This window comes from Anomalospiza imberbis, chromosome 2 (assembly GCF_031753505.1).
Source record: "Anomalospiza imberbis isolate Cuckoo-Finch-1a 21T00152 chromosome 2, ASM3175350v1, whole genome shotgun sequence".
NCBI classification, from domain to species: Eukaryota; Metazoa; Chordata; class Aves; order Passeriformes; family Viduidae; genus Anomalospiza; species Anomalospiza imberbis.
The window spans coordinates 7,672,229-7,690,599 of record NC_089682.1 but is presented as its reverse complement, the minus strand read 5'-3'; the positions used below and the strand labels follow the sequence as shown (position 1 = coordinate 7,690,599).

The 18,371-nt window shown below is 37.3% G+C and overlaps 1 protein-coding gene across 11 annotated transcripts in view; it reads right to left on the bottom strand.

The window, feature by feature from the left end:
• The window catches only part of CASK (calcium/calmodulin dependent serine protein kinase), a 186,304-nt gene that overhangs the window by 66,069 nt on the left and 101,864 nt on the right, over nt 1-18,371 (bottom strand). For 10 of the 11 annotated variants that reach the window (XM_068179712.1, XM_068179717.1, XM_068179719.1 and 7 more), the window contains exons 6-9: nt 15,696-15,798; nt 5,374-5,549; nt 3,124-3,246; nt 728-811 (exon numbers count right to left, since the gene is read on the bottom strand). In XM_068179712.1, the coding sequence (XP_068035813.1) occupies nt 728-811; nt 3,124-3,246; nt 5,374-5,549; nt 15,696-15,798 (486 nt within the window). Of the gene's footprint in view, nt 1-727; nt 812-3,123; nt 3,247-5,373; nt 5,550-10,680; nt 10,804-15,695; nt 15,799-18,371 lie in introns of those variants that run through there. The other variant, XM_068179725.1, reaches the window with a different exon arrangement.

The following is an 18,371-nucleotide window of genomic DNA, read 5'->3' as shown; positions in this document are numbered from 1 at the left end:
GCATACAAACCACCTAAGAGAATAAGCTGCTCGTGAACTTTGTCATCTGTTCATCCTCAGCTAGGTGAAACTTTTGCAAAGCAGCAGCTCAGTGTGAATACCTAATTCTGAGTTTTTTAAGAAATTGTAAAACAGCCCATGAACTGTAATGCTCCATGTTTGTCATAATTTTCTGAACCTTTCAGTGAATTCAGAAATGTTTCTGTTAAACATTCCATGACAAGAACAGAAGGAAAACCATGTCGTTTTGGGCTAAAATGTTAACATTCTTTTTAATATGGCTCAAAAATAAACTAGTATGTAGTTAAACATAAATAGGATAAACTGAAGAATACGTATTTGCTCTTCTTCAGCAAAGATATCAAAAATTACTATTATTAATTCCTTTTATTATAAATATAACACAATAATAAGTGATTGCACGATTCTCTCCAGTAATTCATATTACATAGAATTACTGAATTTATTAAGATGAAGACCTCATATACACCTTGGTTGATACCAGACAATTTGCACTGAAATTTGAAAACTATGCACTAAGAAAGGAAGAAAGGACAAACAGCCTAAGACATCATTTCAATAAACATCTGTGAAGGCCTGCTGCAACTTTTTATTTTATTGCTAACTTCAAAGCATGGGATTTCTCTTAGCAGTTTTTAAATGAATCAAGTATCACACAAAGTTCAAGCTCTGTAATAATGTTGTTTTAACACTACATTCAGTTTACCTTTAGTTTTCGTCTTGCATTGAATTTTCTCAACTGTTCTACTGTTTCTGGAAGATGAATCTTGTATGCATAGCGATCTCTCTCCTTGAAAAACCCCACAAAAAACAAACCAAAAGAACGTTAAATACACGCTTTTAACATCCTCTTGACACCAAGAAATGAGACAAGAAAAGTACCAGCTCATAAATATCCTAAGGAGAATGAGGATTTGTTGCAACTTAAGGAAAACTTCCAGAAATAAAGAGGGATTAAAGTACTTTGACAGAATTCTTAACTTGGGCCAAGGATATTTTCTTTTTGTAATTGTTTCCCACCTTGTAGTAAGACCCAGTCTTGTTTCACTGTTGTGCTGTCAGTCTGTGTCTAGCACTGAACTTTGAAGCAGAAAGTAGTTCTGCTTTTTGGAATTCACAAACCTCAGCGAAGGAACATGCTCAAGCACTCCTTGACAGGATGTTGGATACTTCAGGTGAGTTTGGGAGGTGGGGTACATGTCCAGCAGGGCAGGAAGTGCCAACTCAATGCCAGCCAGGGGATGGTACAGGAAGAATTCTCCATTGTAAGTGCAGATGAAAATGTGCAATGAACAATTGCAGTGACAGAAGGGACAAAACTTGCAGCAGCCATCTACCTTTTCCCCCTGAAGCTACATAAAATCATTAATTTAATGTGTTTATCACATTCTTCTCCTGAATCAGAGTGAAACCACAGCAGTCCCTCTATGGCACTAAGGATGTCTCTGTCTCATGCTGTATTTGCTCCTATCTATAAATGGTTTAGAAAGCTCTGAGTCAGCAGAGAAGGCAGTTTATTGTAGGCAAAAATGAGAGGACTGACTGGTAGAAGGCCTGGCAAACAAGTTGTCATAAACTAAACCATGTGACTTCCAACAAATAACTACATGATCAGAAAGAGACCACAGACACCAAAAGTGCAAAGCTGCACAGGCAGAGCTTGCACATGCACATTACAGAATTGTCCTTTTAACAAACCTAATTAGCTCAGTGGCTCAAACAATAAAAAATTACAGGTTTTCTGACCCTCAACCAAGCTCTAGCTTTGGCATCTCAATGTACCTATGCTCTCAAAGTGAAGAAAAAGTCCGATTACAAGCAGGTAAAACCAGATCACCTGTGTCTGTATGATATTCTGGGATTCCAAAACACGATGTTCCTTTCCATACCCTTTGATATTTGATACACTACATATATCCCAGACCAACAGACACAACTTTGGCCCTTTTTGAGTAGAATGGTTTGAACCTGAAGTTTCCCAACACACAGAAGAACTGTCTTTCTTAACCGCTGTCATTTCTGAGAGGTGAACACTCCTGACCTCCTCTGATGAGCTAGGCCATTCTCCAGCTTGGAATACAAGAGTCAGAGGCAGAAAGAGAGCAGAGAAATGGAAGAGTGACTCCATTCACAGGTGGTTGCACCATTTTTACTTGGAGGGAGAAGAGCATATGATCCTGTTTGTCCCAGGTTCTTTCTTTGTGGGTTTCTCTTTGTCTCATGTAGAGCAATAGAGAGAGTCCAGCAGCAGACACCAGATCAGCCCCCTTTCAAAATAGGTGCCCTGTTTAAGGTAATGATTTTATGACTCTTTCTACCCTGGACACCCACTATAGAAAAGCAAAGGATAACTGAAAAAATAGTTAATTCATCAGCTTCTGCCAAAGAAAATACAGTGCTTTTCACCTTTTAATTCTGCAGCACAACCCATCATTCTCCAACCCCAATGTTTAGCACATACTAGTGATGGACTGCTGAGGAGCTGCAGGTGTATTTTCTCCTACTCTTGTTGTAAACCTTCAGTGTGCAGCAACTACTCTTCCACTGGCTTAAAGTGTGTTGTAAATTCTGCCATCACTGAAAAATAGTTTGATTACCAGGTGTCATATAATTTTATGCAGTCACAGTGGCCCTGGAGCAACACTCCACTACTTCCTTCCCTTCTGGTGGGATATTTTCAAGAATCCAATGTAAGGAAGCAGCACGGTTCAGTAGCATAACCTACAGCAGTAGAGTGCATGGCTACATGAGTAACAGGAAAGAGGTTTAGATATGACTGAGCAAAAAGGAGATCAGAAATTACTTCTCTGGAGTTTGAATGCCACGGAAAGACACATTAACACTTTCTTTAAGCTTTATGCTATGAAGCCCTACTCCCCGCACTCTGGGCTGCTGAAGATGTCCAGCTGAATTTGCTCTTAAGCAAGAGTTTAAGCCTGGCAATTATCAAAATCTCAGGCTCTAATCCTAGAAAGCATTTAAAACACATTATCCCACATTTTGTACAGTTCATGTCTAGCTTGAAAAGCTCAGAAAAACAAAGAAATCCATGTTTTTCTCCCTTGAATAGGAAAGTAGCATGTAAACAGCTGCTTTTACTACCTTTAACCAGGGGTGATTCAGTGCTTCATACACTGTTATCCTCTCTGCTGGATCCAGCATAAGCATGCGGCGCACCAGATCTTTGGCACTTTCAGAAATATGGCTCCATTGCCTAGGATTCATCTGATTATGAGCAAGAAAAAAAATTAAATTAGTAGTAATAAGAATGTAGAAAAGAACCTAGTGTTTACCTACAATAATTGCAGAGATTTAACAGTGGTTGGTGCTTGCAAACGTTTCCATGTAATGAACGTAAAAGGAAATTTCTAGGGGTTTTAATAACTTGTAAAAATGGAACACTAGTTGAAATGGCACAAAAATTGAAAACATGAACCCTGACACGTCCTTAGAATCATGTTATAATCACAGTGTAATTTCTACTTATTCTACATTCTGCTCAGATAAAACTGACCATTCACTAGATAAAGCAAAAAATAATTAAGCTCTGTTTAACTGTTAATGATGCATATGATAAATGCAGAAATTAAATCTACTCCTGCAATCAATATTGGCAAGAGAATTTATCTGTTTCAACGACAATTCCATGCCAGTGATTCTGGGTAAGAAGGGAGTAAGAGAATGCCTGTTGTGAACTACTCTGGTGCTGAAGGTGCTATGGACAATGGCTCTTCCCAAAAAATTCCTTTCAACTTCACAACAGGTAAAGTTTTCCACTAGGAAAAGGAAAATGTCCTTTTCCTTCCTTTCCACAGGAAAGCATAAAAGGACAAGGCAATACCAGAAATTGTAACACTTTCAGAGCAGAACTTTAGGAGATACAATGTGAAGGATGATTTAGAATATATTTCCATTTTGTGCATATATGCAGGTTTGTGACCAACCAGTCAAAATGATGGACACCTGATAAAAACACACCAAAGTAAGAAAATTCTTTATATGATATAAAGGATTATATCCTTAAGGTATTTCTAGTATTTCTTTAAATTATGAAGAAGCTAAGCTTTATTTAGATGATACACAGCTAACTTTACAAAGTACCAAATGCAGATTCAAAATTATGACCAGACTCTTTTCAAAGTTACAATCTGGTCATTTAAAGAGGTCCATTTTCTTTAAAATCAGTCTTTACAAAAAATGGTCACTTTGAATCGAGGTACTCAGCAATGCTATCTGGCTATGAAATGCACATTTATAGCTGTGACTTAATTTCTTTTTCAGCTCTAATGAAATGAAGTTAATTGCAAATTTGACAAGATTTTCACTGAATAGACAATTACTGTGGAAACAGGAACAGAAAAGGAAATAAGAGGACACAATGTACTGGTTGTAACTTTCTTTTTAAAAAAAGAGAAGTTAACTTGTATCCTTCCAGAAGGTTTTAACTGCTTAAGAGATTCCATAAAGAAATCTTCCATAAATGAAATATTTGTCGGTCTCTGCAATTGCAAAACTAGTGCCATGAAGAAACGCTGTTTCTAGGATTATAAAATTTAAAAAATTAAATATATGCTCCTGACCAAGTACAGTAACACTGCTGTCACTTTATTTTAGCAGGCTGTTAAGGTGATATAATAAATCAGACTATCAGACAGCTTTGGGAGTTTCCATTCATAATCTGCTAATGCACAGCTCATGTATGACCTTGGTTCCAAAGCACAGCAAAGCTGGTCTTAGGCAAACCCACAGAAACAGTGAAGTTGCAGCTTCAAATTTGTCTCCATGATGGTCTGTGGGCTGATGCTGTGACAGCTTTCTTGTGTGCACACTGATCTGCCCTTGGCTGTGAATGGCTCCTGTTGAATCATCAGCTGCACTTTACTGCACACTGTACTAAGAAGAAAAATGCCTGCCTGAATTTGTAAAATAACACACATTGTAAAATAACATTTTGTTTTAAATTGAGGCAATATGATGATGATGAATGTTTATGACAGCTCTGTTAGTTGATCAAAAATTTTAAATGGCTAATAAATCTGAGGTTACAGTATGTTCTAATTCACAGCTAAACCTCTTGTCCTCCTGCTGGGCTCAATGTACAGCTAGGGGCTAGTTGTAACACCCATTTATTATTTAATCTGAGCAAATATTTCCATATTCTAATTCCTAACAATGATACAAAACACATCAGGTGCAAGACAGACCGGGGAAGGGAAAATCATCTCTCTTCCTGTGCAAGAGATATTCATAAGCTTTAAATTTGTATCAGGCTAAATACAAACATTAACTTTCAGAAACGTTACCAACAGAGCTCATCTCACAGGAAAAGGAATCATGTATGCTGTCATTTACCTTGTATTTGCCTTTAATAATGCCTTCAAATAATCTTTCCTTGGTTCCATAAAAAGGCAAACAACCACTTAGCAGGATAAACAGGATCACACCACAACCCCAAACATCTACAGGCTTCCCATATGGTTCTCTTTTTACCACTTCTGGAGCCATAAAGTGAGGTGTTCCTACACGTCCTAAATGGAAATAAAAAGAAAATTCAGTCAAAGTGATGTGTGTCAAACATGGAAATGAAGAATATCACTGCATTAAAGAAAACCAGTTTTAATACATTTTGTTCATGGTTTAAAGCTTTTAACAAATTTTTTTTTTGCCTTAAGTTTATATTTTTATATATATGTAGTGAGATAAATCAGGATTTTGCTTTTTGCTTAATTTTTACTTTTATAAATTGAGGAATAGTCTACCCGAGTTGGCAGAATGTGGAACAAGACTTGTAAAAGCACTGGGACTCTTCAGTGAAACTTGCCATGTGAAAGTAAACCCATCAATTTGGACAATCTTTGAAACAGGAATTATTTAGAGAGCAAATACAAAGATACTGTAGACTTCTAGTCCACACTGATAACTTGAAAAAGCTGCATCTAATTGGCAAGAGCAGGGTTTGGTCTGATGCTCTGCCCATACCTTGGCTGGTCTACTGAAACAGCCAGCAAAAATGCAAAATGCCAGCAAATGTGTTATTCATTTATTTGAAGAGGACAGTATCTTACTGCAGACGAAAAGATAATGCTAATTTGTTTCATAAAGTGCTTTCATTGAGTGTAATTGATGTTTTCCTACTAAAACAGAATTTATTTAGTACCAACTGATCTTTTGAGCAGATAAAACTGATTAGAATAACTTCATTAAATTTCCATGTAACACATTAAGGCAAATAAAAGCAATGAACATTTTACCTCTCCTTATAAATGTTTCCCATTGTAAAGAGTTTTGTTTCCATTGCAAAAATTAAGCTTGGAATAATCAGGGTCTCACTGACATTTACAAACATTGTAGTCTTTGGACTACCCTGGTTCCACCAAGTACCAACAAAAGAAAAAGAACATCAGTGTAGCAAACTTTCACCACTAGTACCTCCTTCATAAATTATTGTTGCTTATTACAGTGGATTTCAGAGGCTCAATTCCAGGCTTGCAGCACCTGCTAGTTAGAAGAGCCTAAAATGCAGCCCAGAGGATCTGAGGTGTTTGCAAGGCACGTATTTAACTCAGTCTTGTCTTTTAAAGATACTCCTGCTTGATTAGCCTGTCCTGCTCACCCTCTGCACGGGAGTCAGCTAAGTCACAGCACTCAGAACAAACACCTGGGGGACTATTTGGATGTGGCTTCCTCAGTAAAGACCATCCTTTGGTTATCCCACCTAAGCCAGGAATATGATCTGACATGTTCTTTTAATTAGTCTTTTTTGCATCTAAAGGATTAAAATATTGTCAGAAAGACAGCAGCTTTTAAACCATACTCTTAAGAAAAAACACCACCATTGTCAAACTTCTTCACATGGCTTTCTATTAAACCCTTTCAATCCCAGTTTATCAGGGAATCCCCCTGCTAAACAAATGTTAGGGATCTGTCTTGTGACAAAGAGATGTTACCTCATTACTAGGCTAGGCTGGCATCTTAAAAAGTCCCTGTAGCCCAGGCTGACCTGACAGCAAAGGGGCAGTTCCTTCCTGAGCTAAAAAAGAATAAACCACCAAGATGCTGCAAGTCCAGCATCATCCTTCATATCACAGGGGGAGGGAGGAGGAAGGATATTTAGTCTGCGCAGAGAAAGAAATGCACATGGGGAAAGATGACTCATTCTTCTTGTGGGCTGTACACACTTTGTAGATGCATGGCATAATTTCAGCCTGAGAAACCTCAAAGCCAAATCTCCAAGATCACATATGGGAGGTACAGAATCATCTCCTTAGATGACTCTCTCTCTTTTAGATGCCTGGTGGCAGAGAAGACAAAGACAATGGAAATCATATACACACACATCCAGTATGTATAACTTGCTGTGATATTTTTTTGGCCTTTTTTATGTGCCTAAAAATTTATATCTATAAGGTTTCATCTTTTTTTTCCCCTTTGGATGTCATCATTGGTGACAGGAAAAGCATCAACATTTCCAGCTCTGCATCAGGTTATGCCTGTGCATAAGCAGCAACACCTGAGAGCAGCCTGTTCAGAGAGCATTTTTCTATCCCTTAGACTGCTCACGTGATGTTCGTGGTGTACCTACCATGGACTGGAAACCTTTAACTCAGGAGATCATCAGAGACCACAGAGCAGCCTGGCTTACCCAAGTCTTGTTTGTTCTCAGTGGGAACTTCCTGAGACTTGGGTGCAAAGGAACCCATTTGCAATTTTGGAGCAGGTGTAACCTTTCTTGCTTGTTGAAAAGAAAATCTTTTGTGATACTAAAGCACACTTAAATATTTTTCATCAATACAAATGGAAAATTGTATATTCTCTGAAAATTCTGCCTTCCCACCATACTTTATAATTGTTGTTATAAAATCTGACAAGTGTTGAAAAGAGGGATTACTCCAAATACAAACAGGAGAAATCACCAGAAGACAAAATATCACATAGGGTAACAAGCTATTTAAAAGAGGCATTAAGATACAGTTGTCTGGATAAAGTAGCAAATGAAACCATGAACCTTACATATCAAATGATATCTAAGTTGAGTCAATGTGTACCTTCACCAATTATGTACACCCCTTTCAGCTCAGGAACCTTCTGTGGTTTCAGTAAGAAATTGCAGAGGTGAACATGGTACAAAAATGACTGTGTGCTGTGAGAACAATGCTTAAAAGTTTGGGTTGTGGCTTTGGGTTTTTTTTGCCAATGCACCTAAGTCTGCTGGGCATTTCAGTGGAGGGTAACCTACAGAACATCTCGTGTCCTTGCAAACAATTACATTTTCTCCTGGTGTAAATAGTGTATTTACCAGCAATACATGCTATAAAAGCAATCCAATAGCATGATGGAGTGTAGGAATGTAGGAATTTAGGTGTCAGGGTGCTGGCACTGGGGCTGCAGGGGTGGTCTCTGGGAGGAGGGGCTGGAGCTGCCCCATGCCAGACACGGACAGTTCCAATGGGATCACTGCAGGGCACAGCTCAGCCCAGCAGTCAGGACAGTGGTGTTGCAGGGAAAGTGTGTGTAAGAAAGGGAAAAAAAACCTGCCCAGCAAGTGAGCAGTTTGGGAACTGCCATTTCCCATCCTCCCTGAACCACCTAGGGCTGGGTGGTGGGTCAGGAGTGAGGAGGTGAAGCTGAACCGGGAAGGTTATTTAATTTTTGTGTTTGCTTCCAACTATCCAAATCTATTGATACTTCAAAGCTTCTATTTTGCTTCATCTGGTGACAACAGAATGTGAGGCTGCACCTTCACTTAGTGCTCAAGTGCTCTTACAAACAGACAAGTGATGGTCAAAAAACAGTCCCTCTCTGATCATCACACAACTTCTTTCTTGTCCCCTGGATGTTAGGAGGTGTTTCTTCCATCAGAGGTAGAAGAATTTGATCTTTGTTGGCCTGGTCCAAACCCAGGACACAATAAAAATCCACTCTGATGAACTGCTTGTTGTGGAGCAGAAGGAATAGAGTGGTTTAGTAAAAGGAAACACTACACAGCTGTTTAAGTCCCCACCAGGCTGTTGCCAGATGAAAAATGGATGTTACTTAAAAGCAAACTGAAAAATCAGTGCTACTAAACCCTAATACTCGGTTTTAAATTTAAAATGAGAACTCCATAAATACAAAAGAAGTGAAAAAGAAAACTAGGCTAGGTTAATGAAATCCTGTCATTTACCACTGCTAGATTATCATTAGTGGAAACAGTTAGAGACAGATTTGGTTTTGTTAATGCTGATTACAAGATCCCAATACTTTAGATGAGAGGGATCAGGTGGATATTTGTCATAGTTACATTCTTCTTTCTTTCAGGATTTTCCATAGAGGAGCACAGAGGAAAGAAAGAGAAAACAATTTCTATTTCTGCTCCTTGTTTTTCTCATGTGGAATGTGTTTGGAGAATTGTTTACCTGGGGTGATTGCTTGATTGGATTATGGTGAGGATTGTTTGAGCCTGATGGAAAATCAGATCCACCTGTGTCTGGACTCTCAACAGAGGGTCACAAGTTGTTAGTTAGGTATGGTAGTTAGAACAAGTAGGTTTGTAGTTTTAGTATCTTCCTTAAATAGTATATTAATGTATTATAGTATAGTTATAATAAAGAAATCATTCAGCCTTCTGAACTGGAGTCAGACATCAGCATTTCTTCCCACCAGGTTCGCATACATTTACAATAGATATTTATCGTGGTGAAAATCACAATTTTATGTCCATGAAAAAGCAAACCCAGAAGAAGCAGAAACTTAATGGTTGAGACTGAACTGTCCAGTCAAACAGGATTAAAAAATGCATATATATGTGTACGTATGTATTGGGATCTTAAAAAGGCTATAGTAGCTTCTGGGCAAGCTGTTACCCTTGTGACCACTCCACTGGGTTCACCAAAGGAGCAAATGATGATTTTGAATTAATTCTAAAAACTGACCTGAGCAAGGACTATTAAGCTACACCTTTGAAGTAAATTTAGCTCAGGAAAATGAACAAAGTGCACACATGAACTTACACAGATGGGGAATTTTCCTGTGTCGAAACTACAAGAACTGTAAGGAATATCAGTAACAGCATAAATACAGTTAATAGACAGCAAAGTTGTCTAAAACCATGGATATTCACTGCCCTTTAGACCCAGTATCACTTCTTCTGAAAATTATTTAGTAGAAAATCTGCCTTCTAAACATGTCCAGTGTAAAATTTAAAAATTCTTCGCAACAGCTCAGTTTTAAAATATTTTAGAAATTCTTGAATTTTCTTTGGTATCTTGTGAGAAAGTCTGCACCTTTTTGGAGGCAGTTTGAAAAAGAACAGTAAGCAAAGGTACTTTTCTCTGAAACAGGTAACTTCTGCTGTCCACAGGCTTTTTATTCTTATTATAAGCACACTCATGGATATATTCAAATGACTGTGCATGAAAAAACATTTTAACTGAATACAGATTGCATGCATGCACACACAGAGGATTTTTAGTTGTATCCATATATGAGAAGAAATCATATGGAAGACTGGAATCTTATTTCTAGAGGTAACCAGACAGTTTTTAAGGCATGTTGGCTGCCTGTAAATTTATAAAGTTGCTAATTTTGCTGATTTTTCCTGTGGATAAACAGAGTGCTTCAGTCTTCAGGTGCTGTCAATCTGACATCATTTACAAGCACTAAAGATAAATTTCGACTTACCTTTGGTAATTTAGTTTCTATGACTCTTTCCATATTATTCCAGACAATAGGGCTATGCTTTCCACAAGAAGAAGAGTATATACAGAGACCCAATCAGATTTTGTCATCCCTAAGGCAGGGATTGATGACCAAGATATCAGAAGGAGAGTCTTTCAACAGCAGTAGTATCTGAACGATGTATAAGGAAACAACTGGAACAAATAATTTTTAGGAAAAAATATGTGAGGTACTAATAAACATCACCATCTGACCTCTCACAATAGTGTAATAAGAAATATGATCACAAATTAAGGTGTTTCTAAAAGAGTGGGATGTCCAGAATAATGTGGAAGGAATCAAAGAATCACACACAACAGATCAGATAGGGCAGTACTTTACTACTATTAATTCCTTTCCACATTACTCCAGACAATAGAGATGTTCAAAGCAGGTCTACAGAGAAGATGAGTAGATTAAAAAAAAAAAAGGAAAAAAAGGGGGCAGAAAAAGGGGCAATTCAGCTTCAGCACAGAAGATTGTCTGAAGAAAATGTGTTTAAAAGATGCATCAGCAGACAACTGGACCACTGGATATGAGTGTCCAGAAAACAAGCAAAGCAAAGCTCACATGTTAACGAGACAAATTATAATTAATTCAATGGCCTTTTCTGCCATAAAACTATGATGGAGGAAGTAAACCTAAATGATTTCTCAACACATTAGCCTCCTGTAAGCACTCTCAAATCAGCCCAGATGTGAAGTGGAATTTCTCTGAGACGGTAAACCACAGCTGTATCTTTTAAATAAAGTCTCTTAAAGGCAAAGCTGTGAAGGGACTCACATTCTTTTATTTTTCAGGAAAAAAAAGAAGTGAAAACACTACCCTTCAAGAGAAAGAAGAATAGTAGTGTAGGATCTCAGCTCACAAAATTTTACTTCTGTTTGGAAAACAAATGAAAGCTTTGAAATACCAATCAGACGCTGATGATGAAAAGGAAAAAGCGTCTGCGCAGTATAAAAGCCCTCCAACAGTAAAAACAAACAAAAAAGAAGTTTTCTAACCTGGGGTTTATAAAACCACCAAGATTCAGTTTGGTGAAGCACTGAAGATGTTGCCCAGAGAGGTGACAGATGCTCCACCCCTGGAGACATTCAAGATCAGGCTGCTCTGAGCAACCTCATCTAATGGAAGGTGTTCTGCTCCTACCAGGGGGTTGGACTGGATGAGCTTTAAAGGTCCCTTTTCAACCCAACCATTCTATGATCACTTTTACATTGATGAGAACAAAACAAAAAAAATAAGGAACTCTAAAAAATTCTGCCCCTCTTACCCCCATTTCATAGTCTTAATTAAAGGGAAATTTATGGCAATGCCTCTTCCTTTGCTGTTTTTGTATAAGTCTGAAAAAACAGCTCACAAGGAACCAAAAGCACTTGGTATTTATGTGCTGTACTGCTACTAAGAACACATAAGATGTTTTCCAATAAGATGGTAATTTACATTAGGATACTACAGGATTTTGAGGCAGCCTAGGGCATGTAACTAATAATATATGAAAATTAATACTGGACTAGATTAGCATTATGGTATCTGTGACATTTTGCTGCTGAAGGTAAAATGTGAAAGGCAGTCAACTATCCCCAGATAAAGAACCTCATCCTACTTAGGTCTATACAGTTGTCTTTGCACTAGCTGAAACCAGGAGAAATTAAGTAGATTAAGTGAAGGAAGTATCAGTTGTGAACTCAATGGTTTTTGTTCCTTCAGACTTTTATACCATATTCTAGCTAAAACCCCCAAGATGTAGCATCTAAGATATTTGATATCAGATAAATCTGATGTCACATTTAAGAAAATACTGTGACAATTCATACTACGGTCTGCAAGAAAAACTTTTCAAGGAAGGAGACAGAGATCATAATGTGAGATTAGGCTATTAAATCACTGATTTCCCAGAGATTCCACTACTCCAGCTGCATCATAACAATGCAACACAGACTGTTTACTGTCGTATGGAACTGTGCTGTTCCTTAAAGGAATTCACTTATAAATTATGATGATCTCTAACTCCTGTGAATACTGCCAGAGTTCCTTTATAAAGTACCTACTTCAAGGCTTCAAGTGAAGCCCGTAGCACAATTTTCCACTTCTGATCGTAAGAACTGAAGCAAGAAGAGACCTTCAGAGATTGGTAGCTCATGAAAACCTATTTCCTCTAGCTCAGATGACAACACATGATTCCTAGCCATTTATTGCAGCTTAAGGGCAAATGGAGTGGAACAAAGGATATTTCCTTAAATTTTCCCCTCTGGCCTTATGAAGAAATGAGTTATGGCTACATCTTTTTTTTGGTACTTTATTTTACTTACATAAAGTAAATAATAACTAATAATTGAACTTTCTTAAAAATAATGTCAACTGAGCTGTTAGCTGATAAAATACAGTCACTGCTAAAATCTCCTCCATACACATTTTCATCAATGACATCTAGTATGATGTCATAGCTTGTTCTCATGAGCTGTCTTACCCTTCTGTAAAACAGCCATTTATCTGCTTGAAAGAAAGAACCCTGTAGTTACAATCCTTCTGAACCTCACAAGTCTGTCTTTGAACTTATATCGGAAGATTTTAATAACTGGGCTTTAATTTAACTTCACGACAAAAATCCTTCCCCAGCAATTTATGCACACTCTGATAAAGATTGTCTTTGTCAAGTCAAAAAATGTTATGGTCCTGAACAAAGCAAAAGCTGTAAGCTTGAAGGCTGGCTTCAAACACACTGAGGAAGAAAATTCCCTTTAGCTTGTTTTCCTTGGGCTACACAGAATCTGGGATTGCCAGGCATAGGTGTGTCAAGGTATACAAAAGTAGGAAAAACAGCACGAACAAAGCACAGGGAATTTCAGGTCAGTAAAATTATCTTAATGCCATGATAGATTTTACTTAATGGAAAATTTCTTTTTTTATATACTAACCACCAAATGCAGGCATTGCCATGCTAAAAGGGGAATAATTCACTACGTCAGAAGAATCAATGTTTTCCTCTAAAAATTAGAAAAGCAATGTGAAAGTGAACAGGTTGGTTATGATGCTGCTCCAACTTCTCTATTTGGAGAGTTTCTACTTTTTTATGAGACAATTGAGAAATAAGAAGTGCCTGTAAATTATTGTTACTATTATGACAAAGCTTATCCATATGAATAACACCCTTAAACAAATGTGTAGATAAACACTGATTTTTATAAGAAATTTATAGTTCAAACAGCCAGTATTGACAGCTTTCATATAACACATGTTATATTGTAAAACTGATTAAATAAGACCTTGTCATTTCTGTGTAGGTAACTGTCTAGTAATTTGCCTTCAGGTAGGGTTCTGGCAGGGAAAAGAAATGCCAGATAACAGAGGCAGTTTGGGCTTAAAAGACTGGAATGGAAGATGAGAAGAAAGAGAGGAGTCTGTTAAGGAGGCTTTCCACAGTATATAAATGAAGTGGAATTACTCTGGGTATCCCTGAAAATGAGTGGAATTTGCAGCTGAAAGCAACAAGTGCCAATGAAAAGGCTGCAAATTGGAGATGCCAGTTGAGAAAAAGGGGGGAAAAAAGTGTGTGAAGGCAGACCAACATGGCAGAAGTTGAGATGGAAGAAGCAAAAGATACTGATAAATATCACAGTGATGAGGTTTGAGATCTTCTGTAAGAGCTGCACAAAGAATCCCCAGCACTGATCACTGCTGGAGATTGAGCACAGGAACAGTGAGTGGGATCACAGCACTGGGAACAGTAACACAAAAGGAAGGCCATGGCAAAATTCAGGAAAAATGCAGTAATTTTTTTTTTTCAAAGTGAAACTTGAATGTTTCTTGCTAGACAATTGTTAGTCAGAAAGTACACTGCATCTGACTACCTCCAGAAGAGTGGCTGAAACAAAAGAAGTGGGTAAAGTTGCTCAGCAGAACATAAATAAGAAAAATGAGATAATTATAAACAAAAGTGTAGAAACTACCACTAAAAAAAGCAGTGACTAAGGTATAGATAATTTCAGTAACACAAGAAAAGTAAAGAAAGCAATGACCTTTTTATTACAGCTTAACTGAATGGGTATCTTCTTGGAAAAGGTGTCTCTAGTTAATAAGATACTTGGATATTTCCAGGGTATCACAATATCTGTAAGGGATTGGAAGCTGTTGATACGTTTATATTTGATTTGCTTTTTATTTAAAAAAATGTACAAAACTCAAATTGACACAGAACGTTAAGTGATTAAATTAGGAAATCTGAGATTTTGAAGATGCATGGTACTGAAGAAAGTTACTAATTCTGAAGAAAAAAATATTAAAACTAACAAAATGTTTTGTTGTGGTCTCCTACTCTGGCAATGAAAGCATCAGAAAATTGATTGGGTCTTCATCTGTGCAGGCTGATTAAAGCATAACCCTATTGTCTGGAACAATATGGAAGGCAGCTAGAGGAAATAAAATCCACAGAAAACAAAACACAGTCAAAAAATATACATACATATCAAGATATTGATGTCTTATGCAATAATTACAATGAAATTTCAAAACACAGAAAAGAATCACATGTGAAAACCAGTAAGATTTTGCTATTAAACAGCAGAGCATTCTGACAGGAATTGCCTATGAAACAGGGGAGCACTGACAATGCTGCACTAAGTCCTTACTGAAGTGCTTCAATGACTGCATTTTTATTTTCTTTGCTTTACCAAGCATGGCAGAATTAAGCCAAAGCTTGTATTAAAGTGGAAAATTCTTTGGGTTTTTCCAGTTTTATTTGATCAAACCAGTTCCTGTTGAGTAACATTTACAGGGATTTAATGCTCAATGTGTGAATGCAGGTTACCTTCCACTGCCAATTCAGCTGGCTGTGTGCATTTACCATGTTAACTAAGTCTTTAAGTCTTAAGTGAAAGATTATTATTAAGCTCTTGTTTTGCAGGCCAGGCTGTCAGAAAAACAGAACTCTGCAGTACAACATGCACAATATTAAATAACTTAGAAGAAAAATTTCTTACCTCCAGCAACTAGCCCAGACTCTCCTAACTGAATTGCTACCCCAAAGCCACCAAGCTTTACTGGGGCTGAATTCTCTTTTGAGGCAAGCAGTACACAGTGTGGCTGAAAAGACAAAAATCCAGACAAATTATGACATTGTTTGAGAAAAACAATCTGTATTTAGAACTTACTTTCATAAATCTGTGAGAAGAGGTTAGATTTTGGTTCTTTTTAAAATTATTTCTTAATTTCAGTTATCTTCTTTTCTGGGATGGACTCCTCTTTCTACACTGGCTTCCTTTCTATTGCCCCAGGTATAGCAAAATCCTTTCAGAACTTACCAGAACTAGCAAGGAAAATAAAGTAAAATCATGATAAAATGGAGATAAAAAACTCATGTCTATAATTTCTTACCTGGTATTACTTTTCGTCTTTCATCCTATTAACACTTACACTGTTTCAATTCCCCAGCTGAAATATCCTGCTTATTTTATGTTTTGTGGGGTCTTATCCTTCCCACAGAGAACATAAAACTCTGTTTTGAGCCTTAATCTCAGAATTCACTCAGCACTTCTCAAGTGCAGGAAAGAAAAGGAACACCCTTGGGACATTCCAGTGAGGGATATTCTCATATCCAGTGAGGTGTCTAAACTGGATTCCAGCCATAGCCATCTATACCCTTCATTTTCCACAAATAAGAGTGAAGTGTAACGTGTAAAAATGAAATAATATTATACAAAAATTCAGATGGGTACTGACTGCTGTAGGAGAAAGCAACATACAGACAGAATCTATTGGAACACAATTTGGTATTAAACACACATACCCAAACAACTGCATTTAATTTAGAACTTCCTGCATTTACTCAAAGCCTCTCTTTTCAACACCGTATCATTTAAAATGAAGAACTTGAAATCTGTATACTATTTCCTGGGAAAACATTATTGCTTAAATTGCAAAACTAAAAACTCAGAAGATTACACAGGAGCTACCAGAAGTTCAAAGTGACTACTTCTAAAGTTATCATCTCTAACCACCCACATATTTTTGTAGAAGTTTAAATTATATGAGAATAAAGATGTTCAAAACAATGTTCTTGAGATCTTCATTAAATTTAGACCTTGTCATATCAGGTTTTCTAGAATCCAGTCTTAAATTTCCAATTTATAAATGTAATTTTCAATTCCTATGCCCCACTTGGAAGAGTATTACCAGGTGGTATTGTTGCTGCGTATCGTATTTCACTTCTGCCTTAGTGAAATGGTTAAGATGCACACTTTGGGCACTTTCACATCCTCTCATCACTGTCATTTAGAGTGAGAAAAAAGAACAATTCTAATCCCAGGCAAGGAGAAAGGCAGATGGGAGAACTATATAAGCATTTACAAAATGTCTCATTCCACGGTGGTGCTGATTTATCTTTACCCTCTACTGGAAAGAAGTGACACTATTTCCAGGAAGTATTAAAGAGATGACAGACTGTACCAACATCATTATCACCCAAAAAGCCACTGGCACTGCCCACCAGAAACAAAGTCTTTGAGAAAAAACTTCCAATCTCCAATCCAGAGTAAAACTGAGAAAAATTTATTACAGAACCTCTCTCAGCAGAGCCCAAATGAACTGGGTATAGCCAGTTAAAAATGCCTTTAAAAAAACAATGCAAACCAGTTGCAACACCAGTTAAAACTTCCCCCTGTTGCCAATTGTACGAGTCAGCTGGAGCTCACCACTTTCTGAGAGAAGCTGCTGCTGCAGCTTTCTAATAAAAGGACCTGCACGTTTCTCCTCCCTGTCTTCACCAGCGATTTGAGAACCAGCAGAACCAGCAGATCTTCTTAACACATAAATGGTAAGTGACTTTTACACTTAAGCTGTAGTTTTCCTAATTGCAGAGGTGTTACTGACCTCCAAATCCTTTTCTAAGCATACCTGGATTTAAGCATGTCTGCTTGCTTAGAGGTGACACAGCTTAGGACAGTGAAAAGTTTTGTTCCTGATCCATTTGCAGCATAAGCCAAGTTTCTCTCTCATTGATCTAAACTTCCTTATGCAAGTCTCCCTATCAAACAATTTCACAGAAAAGCAACTTAAACATGAAGTCATTCCAGTAGATGGGTTTCAAGGTGTATTTGAAAACATTGCAGTTTGAAATCAATCTCTTGAAATTACTTGCCCTGAAAATACCATGTGGCAAGTAAGAGAACAGCTGGTTTTGAAACTGCTAACGTACCCTACCAGTTTAATGTAATTGTAGGGTAAGACAACATAGGATGTTAAAATGTTTTAGCCTCTCCTCTCAAGAATTCAGATTCTGTAAGTACATTAGGTCTTCTTAGGAATTTTGCCTACAGTGTTGTCATTTTCACTGCTGTGGCTGCATCACAGAATTAAATGTAAATTTGCATTTTTTAAGACCTAGAATGCAAATTGCATGGCCTAGACACAGACCCAGCATAAAAGTTATTTTAAGATTACATATACAGCAGTGGTTTTTTGTTTGCTTTTTTCCCCGTAACAGTTGCCAGAAAACTAAGTTTAGTGTCAAAACCACTTCTGAAAATTCTGTAAGATTACAGGCAAAAAACTCTTTCCTCTGTAAAACAAAAATATTCTAAATAAACTTTTTTATGGCATTTCTTGCTGCTATGACAAACAAGTTGAAACTAAAGTTTTATCATTACTTATCACTGATA